The 20,255-nt window shown below is 36.2% G+C and overlaps 1 protein-coding gene across 4 annotated transcripts in view; it reads left to right on the forward strand.

The window, feature by feature from the left end:
* Positions 1-20,255, forward strand: part of KHDRBS2 (KH RNA binding domain containing, signal transduction associated 2) — a 564,684-nt gene that overhangs the window by 314,353 nt on the left and 230,076 nt on the right. For all 4 annotated transcript variants that reach the window (XR_011471860.1, XR_011471859.1, XR_011471861.1 and 1 more), the window contains exon 5: positions 14,396-14,523. Coding sequence is in view for 1 of the 4 variants with exons in the window: in XM_070418330.1 (XP_070274431.1) it covers positions 14,396-14,523 (128 nt within the window). In the remaining 3 variants the exon portion in view is untranslated. The remainder of the gene's footprint in view (positions 1-14,395; positions 14,524-20,255) is intronic.

Genomic DNA, 20,255 nt, shown 5'->3' on the forward strand with positions numbered 1-20,255 from the left:
TGAATTGAGTGTACAATGATTCAAAGAATATTAAGAAGCCTTCTTTCCTTGTCTAGGTATTAGAATGTTGGTCACTCTGACATTTCATGAACAAGTGTAGGGATCTTGTCATCTGTATTCACTTAAGCTCCACTGGTTCAGGGGCTTCCCTCTACTCTGTCTCCAGCACCTACATCAGCACTAAATAATACACTGAATAAATAAAAGGATGATTTATTTTAGCAAAACTCTTTTAGGAACTTTAAAAAATCTGGCAGATTAGATTCCTTAATATCTTGAATATATAAAATTTCCATATCTAACAGAAGGCCTAGAATTTTAAGATTATTGATAAAAATCATTCATATGGCCCATACCCTATCAATGCTCAGAATTTTCATGCACAGAATTTTCACTGTCCTCTAAACCATCCTTATCATGATAGTTTCTTTGTTAAGAAGAATTTGGGCCCATTGGGTCGATGTACCAATAAGCATCATTAATTCTATGTTAACAAGAATTCATATTTTGTACTTGTAAATTAAGGTAGAGATAATGTGCCAAAGTATAAAATTAATTTTTATTTCAACTTAAAATACAACTAGAGATCCTGTATCATGTTCACAGTGACTTGCCAAGAAAATTTGCTGCAGAAAATATAGCATTTGCCTGCACCAAAACAAACAAAACTTAGTATTTTTAGAAAGCAGCCCAAGTCTCTCATTTAATATTATCTAAATATGTATCTACCAATCTAAATTTAAACTGGTGTAGTGACTGACTTAATAAACTAGGATGGGTGAAGGTATAACACCAAATACATGAGATGTTTGATGCCCATTCAAAAGGTCTTGGTTCCTAGACCGCATATGTCAGTGGCCAATGGTTACTAAGGTAAAATAAAACAAGGTAGAAAATAATCCTTTCCAATAATCCTGCAAAATATCTACATAAAATCTGTATAGTTATCTTATTTTTTTAATCTTTATTGTTGAGATTATTACAGATGTGTCTCTTTTTTTCCACCTATAGCCCCCCTCCACCCAGTTCCCACCCTACACCAGGCCTTCACCACCCTATTGTCTGTGTCCAAAGGTAATGCATATAGGCATATAAGAGCTTTGTTTAATCTCTTACTGCCCCCTGCCGATCTCCACTTCCCTGGGAGAACTGTCAATCTGTTTCATTTCCATGCCTCTGATTCTATTTTATTCACCAGTTTATCCTGCTCATTAGATTTCTTATTAATTTAATTTTTGATTCAATTATTGATAAATATGTATTTGTTGCCATTTTGTTGTTTATATTTTTTATCTTTTTCTTCTTCCTCTTCTTAGAGAATGCCCTTCAACATTTCATATAATACTGGTTTGGTGGTGATGAACTTCGTTAGCTTTTTCTTGTCTATGAAGCTCTTTATCTGACCTTGAATTCTAAATGATAGCTTTGCTGAGTAATCTTGGTTCTAGGCCCTTGCTATTTATCACTTTGAATATTTCTTGCCACTCCCTTCTGGCCTGCAGTTTCTGTTGAGAAATCAGCTGACAGTCATTTGGGCATTCCCTTGTAGGTAACTAACTGCTTTTACTTGCTTTGATTCTTTCTTTGTCTGTAGCTCTTGGCATTTTAATTATGATGTGTCTTGGTGTGGTCCTTTTGTTTGGGGTTCTCTGTGCTTCCTGGACTTCTAAGTCTATTTCTTTCACCACGTAGGGGAAGTTTTCTGTCATTATTTCTTTAAATAGGTTTTCAATATCTTGCTCTCTCTCTTCTTCTGGCACTCCATAATTCAGATATTGGTATGGTTAAAGTTTTCCCAGAGGGTTCTTACACTATCTTCATATTTTTGGATTCTTTTTTCTTTCTTTCTTCTGGTTAGGTGTTTTTTGCTTCCTCATATTTCAAATCTTTGACCTCTACTCTACTGTTGAATCCCTGTATATTATTTTTTATTTCAGTCAGTGTATGCTTAACCCTTTGAGTGCCAACCAATATCCTAGGAACTATGCTAAAATTGCCAAGGCATTTTTGCTGATTTTACAGCAGTTTAGGAAAAAAATTATGAATTGCAAGTAAATGAAGTTACACATTCAATATCTTCCACAAAATCGTCATCTTCACAGCAAGAATTGACATATTTAGCAATATCATCATCACTAATAAAAGCAAACTTAGAACTGGACACTACAGGAGGAGCGCGATTGCACTCCCCGGCACTCTAGGGGTTAATTTCTGACTGGTCCCTTTCCGTTTTTGTTTTTTGTTTTTTTTTTGGAGGTTTCTAGCAGATTCTTCAGTAACCTTGTAACCATGGTTTTAAACTCTATATTCAGTAGTTTGCTTTCTTCCATTTCTCTCATTTGTGATATGTTTTCTTTGTCTCCACATTTTGGCTGCTTGCCTGTGTTTGTTTCTATGAATTGGGTAGAGCTGCTACATCTCCTTGAGTTGGTCAAGTGGCCTTGTGTAGTAGGTGTCCTATAGGGCCCAGTGGTTCAGGATCCCAATCACCTGAGATGAACACTCTAGGTGCACCCCTTCGGGGTATGTGTGCACAGTCTTGTTTTAGTTGAGACTTGATTGCTGTTGGTGTCACTGGGAGGAATTGAGCTCCAGGCCAATTGGCTGTGGGGACCAGCTGTGTCTACAATGGAAGAGCTGCTGTGCATGAGATACCCTTATGGGGCAGGACTTGCTTCAGTGGGACTTTAGTGCTCACTGAGTCCGCCCGCCCCTTGAGTGTGTCGCTTATGGATGTGCAGAGTTATAGTCTGGTATGTTCTGACACTGACCACTGGGTACACTGACTCTTGGGTCTCCAGGGAGGTGAAAAGTCGGCTACTGCATGGGGCCACCCAGCAGGAGGTATAGAGAGATCTACAGAGTCCCAGGCTGGTGCTGGTGCTGGGCCTTTTATTGATAGTTTTGGAGCTCCCTGACCCAGCTGCAGCTTGTTTGGGATTGTCAAGCACAGGCTATTCATATGCAAAAGATGCTGCAGGCAGCTTGGGTGGGGTTATAAATTGGATGAGGCGGGGTCTTAGGGAATCACCTGGGTGGAGCAAACAGAAATGGCTGCTAGTCAGCCCTGGGACCAGGAAGGGCCCTGCACTGGAACATTGACCTGCTGTGAGCACCTCCTTCTGGGAGAAAGCCACCCCTGAGTTCCTGCCTGATGCCAGACAATCCGGTTCCTCCTCATATTTGTCTGGGTCCCCCAGAGTCTCGTCCGACACTGGAGCTCAGAAGAAACGGGACTTGTAAGTTTAGTTCCTTTGCTAGCTTTTTAAAAGGACCAGCTGGGTCTCCAGCAGCCTCTGTGTCACTGAGCCCCAATCCCCTCTGGATTTACAGCCCAGCCTGTAGTTATGGGGACTTCTTTTCCCAGCTCTGGGTCCCTGGGCTGGGGGTTTGGTTTGGGGCTGGGACCCCTTGCTACTCCGGGCAGCCTTTACAGAGACAACCTCTGTCTGGCTTAAACAAGCAGCACAGGTGGGTGCTGGATCAGCCCGTTCCTTGCCTCTGCACTTCCTACCAGTCCCAGTGTGCTTTCTTCTTTGTTTCTCTAGTTGTAGTCCTTCCATTCAGCCAGGTTTCTGGTGGTTCTGGATGATGGTTGTTCTGTATTTTAATTGTAATTTTGATGTGGTTGTGGGAGGCAGTGAGTACAGGCATTTGCCTATGCCACCATCTTGATTCTAGTTACCTTATTTTTTATGCTTGTTACATAGTGTGCAATATATTTAATAACGTGAAAAAAGAAGAAAACATTCTTGAGCAACAGAAATTGCCCTCACTAGAAGTTCTGTATAGAAAGTCCATAACATTTTACTTTGTGATAATCAATCTCCTTTGATGAATAAGCTTTGGGAAGCCTTTATACAGATCTTATGCAGAGTCATGCACCAAGCAGATTCTTATTAAACCTTAATTGACTGTTTTGACCACATTTTGTTAATGAGTTTTTCTAGTCCCTACCCTGGGATGATTAAAACTCATCCTTGTATTTGTTAGGTTATTTAATAGCTAAGATATTTTGCTAAATAATATTCAGCACAGCTCTAGGTGTTGTCTGTAATAGCTTCCTACCCATTTCAACTCAGCTATAGGCTTGATGTTGGCACAGGACCCATTGCTTCCCACAGTTCCTTGTTTATTACTCTGATGAAAGTGTGGTGACCTAGCTGTTAGTAAGGGCTGAGGACATCCCAGGCCTCTTTGTCATGGCCCAGGCGGGTTACAGTCTGCATTTCATTCTCCCCTGATATCGTCTGATGGTCTTGGCATTGGAAGGGCCAAATATGCACTCACATGTTACCAGTGGTTATAATCACAGCTTTAAATGTGCAGCAACAGTGCCCATCGTCGTCTCAGAGGAGAGAATTTGGCAGGAAAATGGTCCTTCACTGTGCCTCCAGGTGGACTGTCTACACCTGTCATTACCTGGCATCTATACACAAGTGGAATAATCTTCCCAATTTGTATTTGGGCACAGTGCCATCCTAGCAGATGGACATGAGTGTATGTAATTGGGAAATTATACATATACATTAAATAGGCAGACTAGAAGCATGAGCCCTTTCTAGGAACATCCAAACATCTGTCTGCTCTGAGCTCTTGTGTGTACTGTCTGCACCATATGTCATCACAGTGGGAGGGCCTTGTCAGAGATGAGAAAGGAGCACTCATGAATTCCATGAAAACTGTTACATAGGGCAACTATGCCTCACCCGGAGCAAAAGAACCATACAAGTATTGTGAATATCTTTGTTATGATTTCAAGATAGAAAGTTTTAAGAATTGATTTTGGTAGCAAAAAAAAAAAAGGCAAAACACTTCTCATATTACAGGAAAATTGAAATTTGGATCAATTTAAAAAATGTCTTTATATGATATGATTGTGTTATTTAGGCCTTGATAGACTCATTTAAAGGTTTACTATTACTTATTTAAATTGCTTTTGCCTAAAACCAAAGCCATCATACCAATCAGCACTTTTAAAGCAACTTTGTAACTCATCTTGCAAGGCAAGGAGTATTTTTAGCCTGTGTTTGTTTTATTTACTCCAGGTGTGCCCCAAAGTAGTAAAGCAATCTTTATTATTTGAAGTGTGGAATCTCAATAATTTGGAATCCTGTCTAAAATAAGATTAAGGTATATCCATAAGTATGTTTTGTCTTTTGACCAGAACAGGTGTTTTTTTTTTAAATTTTGAAATATTTCAGCTTTGCATATACATTAAAGGATTATATTAAATTGTCTTTTAATATTTAATTATTTTTAAATGACTGAGAATTATTTTTCTGGTTATTTTTTCAGCCTGAATTGCTGTAACTTTACCTTTCTTTGTCCCTTATGAACTTTTCACATGCTTAGGTGATTGTCTATCTCTTTCTCTCTCAGGGCTCTTTCAATATTAAATTAATGACTAAAAGTATACTAAAATAATATCATAAAAATACAGATCATTATTATAATTACTACTTGTGAACTTACCTTTTTACTTTTCAGTGAATATACGTTGTTAGCAATTATAACATAAAACTACAACCAACCATTCATATGCATTTTTTTATGACTCCAGAATCTTAGAACTCAATACTACTCAAATGAATTAATATGTGGTATATTTCTCTCTTTTTTCTTTTTTTAAGTGCAGGCATCTGATTTCCAAACCTGCTATGAATTTATTTCTTAAAAATATATATCTATATATTTTATTTCAGAGAGGAGGAGAGAGGGAGAGAGATAGATAGAAACAATAATGATGAGAGAGAATCATTGATCGGCTGCCTCCTGCACACCCCACACTGGGGATTGAGCCTACAACCCAGGCATATGCCTTGACTGGGAATCGAACCTAATCTCATGGTTCATAGGTTGATGACAACCATTGAGTCACTACAGCCAAGCCAATATGTTGTTTATTTCTAATAAGATAACACAAGGTAAACTTGGAATATTTTGTTTACTAGTATCTTTAAAAGTTTATATACCTGACGCATTGGCAATGCATGTGACAGATGTTCAACAGGATGTTCTAGCTCAACTAGACTCATGTAGTAGTTATGAAACATTAATGAAAAATTAGGCCTGGCCAGTGTGGCTCAGTGGTTGATCACTGACTTATGAACCAGGAGGTCACAGTTCAATTCCTTGTCAGGTCATGGGCCCCAGGTTTCAGGCACAATCCCCATTAGGGGGTGTACAGGAGGCAGACAATTAATGATTCTCATCATTGATGTTTCTATCTCTCCCTCCCCATTTCTCTGAAATTAATAAAATATATATTTTTTAAAAAGTTAGAATTGTGCTTATTGAATGACTGGAAATAAGCACTATCATATAAAATTACAGACTTTGGTGTTTAGAAAATTATATATATGTTATAAAAATAATGTACATGATCTATGTAGTCTAGAGAATATTTAGAATTTTAACTATCTCTACACTTGGGCATTTAAAATAACTTTCTTCTGTATTTGTAACATTTAGATGCTTTATTACTATAAATACAGTGGTATATATTTTGGTTGTCCAATTATAAAAACCTGAGTTTTTAAAATACCTGATCATTTAACATTTAATGATCCAAATACTGAAATTAATAAGTTAACTGGTCATCTTAAATTATACAAATCTGCATTATAAGTATGATTAGAAACTTTCTGTCACTACATCATTTTACTCTTCTCTTAGTCAATCTCTGTGCTTCAGTGATCACAAATACGTGTAGATGACATTCAAATTTACTTACCAACCCAGACTTGAATTTCTAAGGTAGCCCTAATGTCTCTTTGGCACTTTAAACTTAAGGTGATCATGATCAGATACAGATTTTTCACCTCCAGACTGTTTTTTTTTTTTTTTCATTTTCTCTTTCTCCGATTAATGGTGTCATTGTGATCCTAGTCATTTCTGATCCTAAAATGTTTTTTGTTCCTACTTTTCCCAGTCATACCTTCACTTTCCACTATGTACTTTTAAATTTCTTATAGTTGCCAGTATTTTCTCTCTCTTACCCCAAAACACAAATGTACACACCAGCCTTTTCATTGGTGCCACAATTCATCTGTGCCAACCATGTTGTTCTACTCTCCAGCCCAAAATATGCTTTGTATTTTCCAAAGTGTCACTCTGAATCTTCCATATTTTCTTAAGTAAAGAGTTAAAAAATGCAATTTATTTTATTGAAAACATTTACTATACCCTTTTTGGTATTCAGAAATCAGATTTAATTTAATCTGTATATAATGATTTTTAAATAAGCGAATGGCAAGTACTTCAATTTTATCAGATTATGTTGATGTAATTGTCTCCATTAACATTAACAGATTTACCAAAGCTCTCAGTTTAGTTATCTTAGGAACTTGATTGTGTCAACACTCTGAATGTTAGTTTGGGTTCTCCCAGAGGCAGATGGCAACTTGGGATTAAACATGTAAGCATTTTATTAAGGAGCATTCTCTGTGACAAAAATAAATAAATAAGGAAGCCAAGGAAGGCTGGAAAGCCCTCACACTGTGATATCTGACCCAAAGGAAAGAGAGGTGGGAGCTCCTAGACTTTCATGGTGCGATGGCATTCTAGGGACACTCCTTACGATTATATAGTGAATAGGACTCCACCAACCTTATTTTATTGTTTGATTCTGGCATCAAATACATATGCTCTAAAATAGATTTTTACATATATTAAATGAATCTGCAATTTCATTTTTATCTCAACCTTCAGTGTTGCCAACAATGAAAATGCGTCCATTTTTAACAATTCATAAGGACCCTGAGAGTCCATCAGTTTTCCTCAGATAAGAAGCTGCAAAGATTCCCTTTCTTATTAGGAATATCCATGGAAAATTATGGAATTTTTCGTTTTGATGGTAGCTTGTCAATTCATTCAGAAATAGCAATTCATCATATTCCCTGATCTTAATAAAATAATAAGCGTGTTTATTCTTTAGTTTGGTTGTTGCTTGAGTGAGAAAATTCAGAGGTAGAAATTTAATAATTCATGACTGACTAGAAAATATAATTTTTTTCTGTATAGCTCTTCTGTCAGCCAACTCTGTTGAGCCCATTATTATTATAACCAGGTACTAAAGAGGATAAACATAAATGAAACATGTTAAAAAGAAGGACATAAATGCCTTTGGATGGACTAGTACTCTTGCTTGTAATCAAGACAGTTTTTGTAGGTAAACCTGTGCTTTAGAAAATCTTAAGGGCAGAATGCAAACCTGACATTTTCTAGATATAGGTGTATACGTGAATGCACACAGTTGTTATTTCATGTTAGTATAACATATATAAGTAGAGCTAAACTGGCATAATTTTTTTCAATTTTATTTGAGTTACAGTGTATAGTCAATATTACTTGGCATTAGCTTCAGGTGGACAGCATAGTGTGTGGACAATGATATGCTTCACAAAGTGGTCCCTCCAGTATTTCCGGTACCCACCTGGCACTATACTTAGTTAAAACAATATTATTGACTATATCCCCTGTGCTGAGCTTGACATGCTGGTGACTATTTTGCAACTACCAATTTGAACTTCTTAATCCCTTCAACTTTTTCACTAAGTCACCCCAACACTTCCCTTCTGGCAACCATCAGTCTGTTCTCTGTGTATGAGTCTGTTTCAATTTTTTGTTTGTTTGTTTATTTTGTTCCGTAGATTCCATATATAAATGAGATCATCTGATATTTGTCTTTCCCTGTCTGACTTATTTAACTTAGCATAAAAACCCTCTGTCACAAATGACAAAACATCATTATTTTTTTATGGCTGAGTACTATTCATTGTATACATGCAGCACCACATTTTTATCCACTCGTCTATTGATGGGCACTTGTGTGGCTTCCATAGCTTGGCTATTGTAAATAATGCTGCAATGATCATAGGGATGCATATAGTGTTTTGAATTAGTGTTTTGGGATTTTTCAGATATCAACCCAGAAATGGAATCACTGGGTGGGTCATAAGGCAATTTCATTTTTAACTTTTTGAGGATCCTTCATGCTGTTTTCCTTTGGGGCTCTACCAATCTGCATTCCCACCAATAGTAAACAAGGGTTCCCTTTTCTCCATATCCTTGTCAACATTTGTTGTTTTGTAGATTTATTGATTATAGCTATTCTGACTATTGTAATGTGATACTGATTGTGGTTTTAATTTATACTTCTCTGATTATTAATAATATTGAGCATCTTTTCATATGTCTATTGGCCATCTGCATGTCCTGTTTGGAGAAGTGTCTATTCAGGTCCTCTACCCATTTTTCAATTGAATTTTTTGTTTGTTTTTGCTGTGAGTGTGTGAGTTCTTTATAAATTTTGGATATTAACCCCTTACTAGATGTATCACTGGAGAATATCTTCTGCCATTCAGTAGGTTGTCTTTTTGCTATGTTGACAGTTCCCTTTGCTGTGCAAAAACTTTTTCATTGATGAAAGAGAGAGAGAGACAAAAAACAAGAAAAAATGGTAGTCAATTATCTAACTCTACAACTCAAAGAATTAGAAAGAGAGCAACAAGAAAACCCCAGAGTGAGCAGAAGGAAGGAGATAATAAAGATTAGAGCAGAAATCAATGAAATAGAGACCAAAAAAACAATACAGAAAATCAATGAAACCAAGAACTGGTTCTTTGAAAGGATAAACAAGATTGACAAACCCCTAGCCAGGCTCACCAAGAAGCAAAGAGAGAGGTCCCAAATAAACCAAATCAGAAATGATAGAGGCGAAATAACAACAGACCCCACAGAAATACAAATGCTTGTTAAACAATACTACGGGCAACTCTACTCCAACAAACTAGACAACCTGGAGGAAATGGACAAATTCCTAGAAAAATACAACATTCCAAAACTCAATCAGGAAGAATCTAAAAACCTCAATAGGCCAATAACTATGGAAGAAATTGAAGCAGTCATCAGAAAGCTTCCAGCAAACAAAAGCCCAGGGCCAGACGGCTTCACAGGGGAGTTTTACCAAACATTCAAGGAAGAACTAAAACCAGCCTCCTCAGACTACTACAAAAAATAAAAGGGGAAGGAACACTTCCAAGCTCATTCTATGAAGCCAGCATCACCCTAATACCAAAACCAGGCAAAGACATCACAATGAAAGAGAATTACAGGCCAATATCCCTCATGAACATAGATGCCAAAATCCTCAACAAAATCTTAGCAAATCGGATCCAGCAGTACATCAGAAGGATCATACACCATGACCAAGTAGGATTTATCCCAGAGATGCAAGGATGGTACAACATCCATAAATCAATAAATGTGATACATCACATAAACAAATTGAAAGAAAAAAACCACATGGTCATATCAATTGATGCAGAAAAAGCATTCGACAAAATCCAACACCTATTTTTGATAAAAACTCTCAGAAAGGTGGGAATAGAAGGATCATACCTCAACATAATAAAAGCCATATATGACAGGCCCACAGCCAACATCATACTCAATGGACAAAAACTAACACCATTTCCCCTAAGAACAGGAACAAGACAGGGATGCCCACTCTCACCACTCCTGTTCAACATAGTACTGGAAGTATTAGCCATTGCAATTAGGCAAGAAGAAGAAATAAAAGGCATCCAAATTGGAAAAGAGGAAGTAAAACTGTCCTTATTTGCAGATGACATGATATTATACATACAAAACCCTAGAGACTCCATCAAAAAGCTACTAGACTTACTACATGAATTTGGCAATGTAGCAGGATACAAAATTAACCCCAAGAAATCAGGCATTTCTATACACCAATAGTGAACTTTCAGAAAGAGAGATTAGAAAAACAATCCCATTTACCATCGCACCAAAAAAATTAAGATACCTAGGAATAAACTTAACTAAAGAGGTTAAAGACCTCTACTCAGAAAACTACAGGACGTTGAAAAAAGAGATAGAGGAAGACATAAACAGATGGAAGAACATACCATGTTCTTGGATTGGTAGAATCAACATCATTAAAATGTCCATACTACCCAAAGCAATCTATACATTCAACGCACTTCCCATTAAAATACCAATGGCCTTCTTCAAATATCTAGAACGAACTCTCCAAAAATTCATCTGGAATAAAAAAAGACCCCGAATAGCTGCAACGATCCTGAGAAAGAACAAAGTAGGTGGGATCTCAATGCCAGATATCAAGCTGTATTACAAAGCCACTGTTCTCAAAACTGCCTGGTACTGGCACACAAGAACAGACATATAGATCAGTGGAATAGAATAGAGAGTCCAGAAATTAGCCCAAACCAATATGCTCAATTAATTTTTGACAAAGGAGGCATGAACATACAATGGAGCCAAGATAGTCTCTTCAATAAATGGTGTTGGGAAAATTGGACAGATATATGCAAGAAAATGAAACTAGACCACCAACTTACACCATACACAAGAATAAACTCAAAATGGATAAAGGACTTAAATGTACGACAGGAAACCATAAAAATTCTAGAAGAATACAAAGGCAACAAAATCTCAGACATATGCCAAAACAATTTCTTCACTGATACAGCTCCTAGGGCAGTTGAAACTAAAGAGAAAATGAACAAATGGGACTACATCAAAATAAAAAGCTTCTGCACAGCAAAAGAAACCATCAACAGAACAACAAGAAAATCCACCTCGTGGGAAAACATATTTGCCAACGTCATATCTGATAAGGGCTTAATCTCCAAAATTTATAGGGAACTCATACAACTTAACAAAAAGAAGATAAATAATCCAATCAAAAAATGGGCAAAGGATCTAAATAGACACCTTTCAAAAGAGGACATTCAGAAAGCCAAGAGACATATGAAAACATGCTCAAAGTCACTAATCATCCGAGAGATGCAAATCAAAAAACAATGAGGTACCATCTCACACCTGTCAGAATGGCCATCATCAACAAATCAACAAACGACAAGTGCTGGAGAGGATGTGGAGAAAAAGGAACACTTGTGCACTGCTGGTGGGAATGCAGACTGGTGCAGCCACTATGGAAGGCAGTATGGAGGTTCCTCAAAAAATTGGAAATGGAACTCCCATTTGACCCTGTGATCCCACTTCTAGGAATATATCCCAAGAAACCAGAAACACCAATCAGAAAGGATATATGCACCCAGATGTTCATAGCAGCACAATTCACCATAGCTAAGATCTGGAAACAGCCTAAGTGCCCATCAGTAGATGAATGGATTAGAAAACTGTGGTACATCTACACGATGGAATACTATGCTGCTGTTAAAAAGAAGGAACTCTTACCATTTGCAACAGCATGGATGGAACTGGAGAGCATTATGCTAAGTGAAATAAGCCAGTCAATGAAGGAAAAATACCACATGATCTCACTCTTTCATGGATAATTAAGACCATTACAAACTTTTGAACAATAATAAATACAGTGGCAGAGCTGCCTCAAACCGATTGTCGGACTGCAGTTGGAAGGCCAGGGAGGGTTGGGGGACAGGAGGGAGGGGAGTAAGAGATCAACCGAAGGACTTGTATGCATCCATATAACCATAACTAATGGACATAAGACACTGGGGAGTAAGGGAGGGCAGGGGCTTGTCAAGAGTGGGGGGGGAAAAAGGACACTTATGTAATACCCTTTGTAATACTTTTAGCGAAAAATAAAAAAATAAAATAAAAAAAAAAGAAAGAGAGAGAGAGAAATATTAATTTGTTGTTCCATCCATGAATTCGTTGGTTGATTCTTGTATATGTCCTGACCAGGGATTGAACCCACAATCTTAGCATACTGGTTCTATGATCTAACCAATCAAGCTACCAGGCCAGGGCTAATGTGTGAAAACTTTTTAGTTTGATGTTGTTCATTTGTTTATTTTTTTTTCTTTTTAAACTATGATGAGATAATAGACTTGATTTATGGTCCCACAACTAAGTCTCAAACAACATTTGTTAGCTTGGCCTTTATAAATATTTCTAGTCTCATCTTCTAAACCTCTTATCAGCACTAGAATATCTACTAGATTAATTTCACTTAAATATATATTTACTGAAAAAAGAACTTAATCAGATTGACTATTTGGCAAAAACCCTTGCAGAAAATGTGGTCTTGTCCAAAATATCCATAGACACATTTGGTCCACGCCCAAAAGATTATTGATATGTGCTGACATTTTAACAGCTCATGCATCAGGAGATCCCCTCCTCAACTTTTTGTCCTCTGAGCATTTCTCTAACTGCAGGATTCTTTCTCAGAAGTCATGGTTAATATAATTTTTGTTCTTCTGCAAGATTAGAACCTTAACCCATGTACCTAACCCCATGAGCCATTACCAGCTGGGACACCTAGGCAAGAAGGGTTATTTTGGGCAATACAGCCACAGCATAATGATTGGACCAGTAAAAAAAAAAAAAAGATATTTTATGTATTAATTCTATAAACTAAAAATGTAAATAAACATTATGGTCTATTTTAACTCAGGGACATTTTATAAGCATGGATATTTTTGACACCAAATAGCAAGGACCATCTGGTTTGGACCAAATAAACTCATGGATGTTTTGGGCAGATGTTTCAAGAACATTTTGATACGAATCAAATATCTCAGTGGATGTTTTGCACAGAACCAATTACTCAGTTTTGTAGTATTTAATCAGGTTCATGTGTTTATTAGTAAAAGAAGAAACAGGTAAGACTGACATTTGTTTTTTTTTTTTGAAGATAGCATTCATCTTCAGTGACTCAGATACACTCTTCGGTCGTATTGAAGTAACTGATACATTTCCACATTGAAGAAGGATGGGTAGTTCCTTTGACTTTGACTAAACCTTTGGTTATTACTGTGAAATTTGTCTTCTGCTATCGCTACCACTCTCTGTCAGTCTAATGCTAGAACACAGAAAATGTCTTATTTTTAAACATTGCCTATCAACTTGGTTGGGTTTGACAGCTTCCCAGTTGTCTGACACTGTCCCTATTATTTGCACTTTTTTATTATTTTAACATAATAAAATATCTACTCAGTATCTACTGTGGGCCATAAGATTGTCCCTTTTTGGTTTATGCATCAGGAGTTATAGGAGTATCATGCAGTCATTAGCTGTTTTTCATTAATTCTATTGTTAGCAATCATCACCTTGGTTCATGCCAAGATTTTACTCTAAATCGTTATCTTCCCTTTTCTGGCTAACTCATCAAGTGATATCCCAACCAAAGTCATCTGAGTTTCATGCTGAGTACTTACTTCCTTGATAAATAAAACAACTTCAATGTCTCTATGCAAAAAATAAGAATTTCAAGTTTATGCACTTTTATATCATTTTAGATATTTGTATACAAGGTCCCGAAAGTAAATGAAAAATTTCCTGTTTTTACTGTATTTGTTAGTCTCCAAGGACCCCAGACCCCCTTTTAACTTATCAGGTCGTGTTCTTTTCTTTCTAGGACTATAATGATGAGATTCGTCAGGAACAACTACGTGAATTGTCTTACTTAAATGGCTCAGAAGACTCTGGCCGTGGCAGAGGTATTAGAGGCAGAGGGATCAGAATAGCCCCCACAACGCCTTCCAGGTACGTTGGCTTTTACTTTACGTAACTTAGCAGCCAGGGAGGCAGGCAAGCTTTTGCTTGCTTGCTCTGTGGCATGATCACAGCAAGGAACAGGCAACACCGACCTCGGCAGCAATAACCCCCACCTCTACAACAACAACAACGAATGCTTATAAAGTACATAAGAACTTTCAAAAATTAACTCATCAAATCTCCATACCAGGATTAAATATGATGTACAGGTATAAATTGAGATACAGAAAGATATCAGATTTTTCCCCAGGTCAAACAGGAATCACAGTTTGAGCACTTAACAACTACTCTAAGAAAATAAGAGCAAACCTGAGTCTTTCTACTTTTTGGCTCTGTCCCTAGGATTAAGACATGCAGATGGCACACTAAATGCTTTTGAATCAGGATGACCTTGTGTAAAGAGAAAGTTACCAATGTTGCCTGTGCCTTAAGTAACCCTTGAATTAATAGTCTTGTCAGCTATGTATAGAGATAGTTGATGTTAGATAAATAGATAGATGATAGATTATATATATATATATATATATATATATATATCCATTACAGAAAGCCAGAAGCATACTTCTTGCTTGGCAGATGGTAAGAGTATTTAAAGTTTAGTTACACTTGACTGTGCAATGTCTTTGGCCATCAGAGAGGATTTGTTTTGTAGGATTCTAAAATTGTCAAGCTTTCAACAGAAAGCATTGGTTTGCAAAGAAGTGAAGTAAAAAATCCTCATAGCCTTCATACGCAGACATTGTAATTTTGTCATTCTCTCACCCTGTTATAGTTGGCCTTCAAATCTCTGAAAGACATAGATCTAGAATACTATTTCTTATATTGCATAGAAATCATCTTAAGAGAGTGTAGGATACTTTGCTGTTTCAATTTATTTGTTAATTATGCTCCAAATATTTTAACCAGCACTGTCAAAAGACCATTATTTTAATATTTAAATCATAAATACCTCAAACAGTTTCTTACCAGAAAAAAAAAGTTATGAATGATAAATTTCCAAATAAAACATGAAGGCAATAACTATCTAAAGGTAAAATGTGGCAATTCTTGAAATTACATTTGACTAAAGGAAACCCTTCTGAAAATGTTCTAGAGCTTATTTTTACACTGTTATCTTTAAGAAATAAAAACAGAATTCTTAATGTTATTCAGAAACATTTGTTTATTGCTAAACATGTGACATAATATTTTTATGGACATACTTTTTTATGGAATTAACCTATTATTAAAACAATGTATGGTGCTAACCTCATTATGGAGGGTTGTGAAATGACATAGCAGGTACCTTCAAATGATTAAATCATATGCTTTAAATCATGAACTTGTTGTTCTTATAATTCAAAAATGACAATTTATGTCTACAGAAGAGATTTTTGTTCCCATTTTATATTCCTTGAGACCATTTTAAAAAATAATACATTTACTTGTTTTTGAGATTATAAAATAATTGCATTAATAGATTTTATTTTGTTATTAATGTTGCTTAATGTAATATTACATTTGCCATATTTGAGTGAACTATATGAGATTTTTATTTAAGTGAAATGTTGTACTAAAACTTTAATCTCTTTAATAACTTAATAAAGAATAGTGTATTATCTAGATTTTTAATTATTTTAAAGGAAAATTTTGACTGAAAGCTTTAGGTTTTTAATATCCCATATACTTACAGATCTAATACTGCATACATAAAAATAAAAGACAATTATTTTTGAAAATTAAACCTCACTTTCAATGCTGTATTGATATCTTTAATGTATTAACATTAATGAAAGTAAATGAAGCAGAGCTCTGTGGTCTTCTATTTTAAACCACATGATGAGATGTATCTACAAATAAGTAATAAGGAAACAGCTTCTCAAACAGAAAATTATATTGATCAGAAACCCCTTCAAAACAGAAGTTAATGTTAATTTTTACATATTAATGAAATTGTGTCTTCATTAAGTTTTCAGTTACACATATTAAAAGAGAATGGTACCTGGAATATTTTTAAACTTCTATAATAATTTGTTGAAAATTTAATTTAAAAAATTTGTTTCAATAAACATATCTATGAAAACTAATTCTCTGATAATACATACAAACTAGAAAACAAATTCTCTGATAATACATACATAAAAGAAATTTATGTTTCACTAAACATAACTATGAAAACTAATCTCTGATAATATATACATACTAGAAAATACATCTATATTATAATAATTTCTACCATATAACTAAAGACTTAAGATATATGACATCTCTAACACCCTTCACCACTACATGCTGAGTGAGGGCAAAGAGTAGAAAATGAAACATTTAGGGGCAGATTTTGAAGGCTTTTGTTTCCTATAATGAGAATCAATACAGAGAACTAAAGGGGTTTATTAAAGAGGGGAGTAATCATATTTGTTTCTAAAAAAGACTACTCAGTCATCACTGTGGGTGATGGAGAAGAGACACTGACTCATAGCAGGAAAGCCAGGGAGAAGACAGGTCCATTACCCAAAAGAAAAATGAAGACCACTCAGAGAGTAGATATATAGGACTAGATTAGAGATTAGAATTTGTGGGAATTAGTGCCTAATTAGGTATTGGAGAAGAAAGAAGGCCCAAGACAAAGATAACTTTGTGATGTCTATCCCAGTTAGAGGCTGTTATATCATCAACTAAGATTATGTGTGACAACCAAGTTAAATGAAGGCAATAATTATTCCTATAATTAAATCTAACTCTTTAGATGTGCTTCATGACCTTTGGCAGGTGACTTGTACTTTCCATGCCTTGGTTCTTAACTGTTAAAATAGCTTAGAAATGGCTACACAAAAAGCTTGTGAGGATTTTAAATTTAGATGGTGCGTATAAGGCAGGGGTTCTCAAAGTGCCTGCACATTGGGATCATTGAGGGCTCCTGCTTCTAGATATTGTGGTTTAATTGGCCAGAGGTATGGCCCAGAATTGGGAAGTTTTCAAAGGATATCAGGTAACTTTAATGTGTAGACAAGTTAAGAACCTTCTGATGTAAAACCCATAATCTGGGAAATGGCAAGTGTTAGGAAGGAAGTAGATAATAGCCATCATTAGAGTTAGGGACTGCAGGGTGCACCATGAAAAAAAAAAAGGATAGAGGACAGAAGATGGGGACACCCATATTTCAAGGGGGGGCCAGGAATAGAGAAGCCAGTGAAGGAGGTTAAAAAGTAAGAAAGAGGAGGGAGGAAATGTGGAGAAAAACAGAGTATTAAAGTCCAAAGAAGGCATTTTCCAGATAGAGGTCTACAGTGATAAGTACAATAGGGGAGGCGAAGTGGAAAGGGGACTGTACACAAATTGAGTGGATTTTGAAATCAGTAGGCTATTGGTGAGGTCAGTTAAAGAGTATTTCCAAGACAGTGGCAAAGACAATACCTAGATGGCATTTTTAAATTTTATTTTTCAATTACAGTTTACATTTAATGTTATTTTGTATTAGTTTCAGGTGCACAGCATAGTGGTTCGACAATCATGTACTTTACAAAATGTCCTCTCCTCTGATATTTCCAGCGCTCTCCTGGAGCCATACATAGTTATAAAGTATTATTGGCTATATTGGCAATGCTGTACCTTACATCCACATGATTTCTTTGTAACTGCCAATTTGTACTTCTTAATCCCTTCACCCTTTTTTAAAAAATTAAAGAATGGGGATTTGAAGAATTAAAGTGGGGACATTTCAAGAAGTCAATAAAATGAAGGAAAGAATACTATAGTGTGGGTGCAGCCAAGGCCCATACCCTAAAATAGGTGATTTGAATCTTGAGTTGAATTGGAGAAGAGAGAAGTGGGGTTAATACCGAGGGGAAGGACATAATGAGTGAGATTCTGGAGACAGGTTTGCTAGGGCTGTGTCTTGGAGACATTTGATGAAGGAATGGGATAAGAAATTAGATTTGATGCAAGGGTCATAAAATTTTTTAAAAAGATATTTTTATTGATTTCAGCGAGGAAAAAGAGAGGGGAGAGAGAGATTATGAGAGAGGACTGCTGCATCTTGCATACCCCCTCCTTGAGTTCTAGCTGGCAACCAGGGCACATGTTCTTGACTGGAATCAAACCTGGGACCCTTCAGTCCACAGGCCAATGCTTTATCCCTTGAGCCAAACCAGCTAGGGAAATATCATAAAAGATGAATTGTTACAGATTTAGAATCGGATTTGAATCATCAGGAAAAAAAAATCCACCTCAGGCCCAGTGAGTTATAATACTTACCTGTGATTATTCAGTGGTATACCCTGGGCTTATGAATGTAGTTTAAAGTAGGTGACATATAATTTACTAGCCCCACATGGACACTTTTAAGAGTGTTAAAATGCTAAACTGAACAGCAAGCTGACACAACAGCTGTAAATCAGAACTATACTGAGCAAGCGTTGAAATATGCTCACCCTGTTTATGAGGAAACATACAGATAGATGCTCGGTCCAGTGAAGGTAATATTGGTCTTTACATGCTTCTTTATAAATGTGTTTTTATATTACCATGATAATATAGAATATGGTATTACATTATCATGATAATGCAGAACATTGCCTCCTGGGCTCTGTTGTGCTTAAAGCAGGCACCTGGCCTTCTGGGTCTTTTATATTTTAGCTTCCCCCGGTCTAGGAGTGCTTTTTCTATACATTAGACTCACAATAAGTTCTCTGATAATTCCTCTATTCCTCAACTCTGTAATCTATTTAAAACTTTTAAAAGCTTTACCAGCATTCTTACTGTTCACTGGTAAGAGCTCATTTTCTGCAAGCAAGAGAGAGCCAGCTGACTGCTATTCATAGCAGAAAGCATAACCTACATTCCCCATCTGTAGGTGCAGCCAAACCGTGTGATTGTTGACATCCCAATGATCATTATTTTTCCCAAAGCTTTAGTGTTCCTGCTGAAAGCAGTGCTTTCTGCAAGCCAGCCTTTCAGACACAATAAAAAGTGAAATAACCATGCTTCTGCCCAAAGACTTCAGACAAGCACTCCACCTTTCCAAAGGCCTCGGAATACCATAAAAATTGGCTGCATCCATTTGATCTAGGGCTTTTAGTACAAGTTACTTTTGTGTCAAGCACTGTAGTACAGAGTACTCAGTCTATTTATTTATTTTTTATTGCAGAGTCCTAATGTATTTCACTAGCACCATAGTTACCAGAGGAAAATAAATTGTATCAGGGGCTCTACCAGTTCAGGGGATTACATGCATGACAATAAATCAGTGACAATGAGCTGTGACTTCAAGTGACCTCGAGCTTGAGCTACTATAATAAACAGAATGATATCACCATGGTTAGAGTTTCGCCTTTTATTAAGTATTAAAGTGCAGACAGATTTTTTTTTGGTAAATGACAACATTGCACATCACTGTCGATAAGCTCCAGCATGGAGGGGGCATTGACATTTAGCAGCTCAGTTTCCTACATGGCCCAGTGAGTCATAGATAAGACAATGCTCTCATTTGGGTCTTCGTGGTAAGTTTGGAATAAAAAATGAGAATGGGTTGGTTTTTGTTTGTTTATTTAGTTTTAGAAAAGAAAATATCAAAGTATTTAACATGGTTTTCATAACTAAGTCATAACCAGTATTTAAAAAATTTATTTACCAGTATTTACTGTGAAGATCAAAGTATGTTACATTCTGAAGAATCAATTACACACACACACACACACACACACACACACACACGCACACACACACACGCCTGTGGTGATAAA

Source organism: Myotis yumanensis, unplaced genomic scaffold (genome assembly GCF_028538775.1).
Source record: "Myotis yumanensis isolate MYYU_CA2020_CCGP unplaced genomic scaffold, mMyoYum1.0.hap1 SCAF_6, whole genome shotgun sequence".
Lineage (NCBI taxonomy): Eukaryota > Metazoa > Chordata > Mammalia > Chiroptera > Vespertilionidae > Myotis > Myotis yumanensis.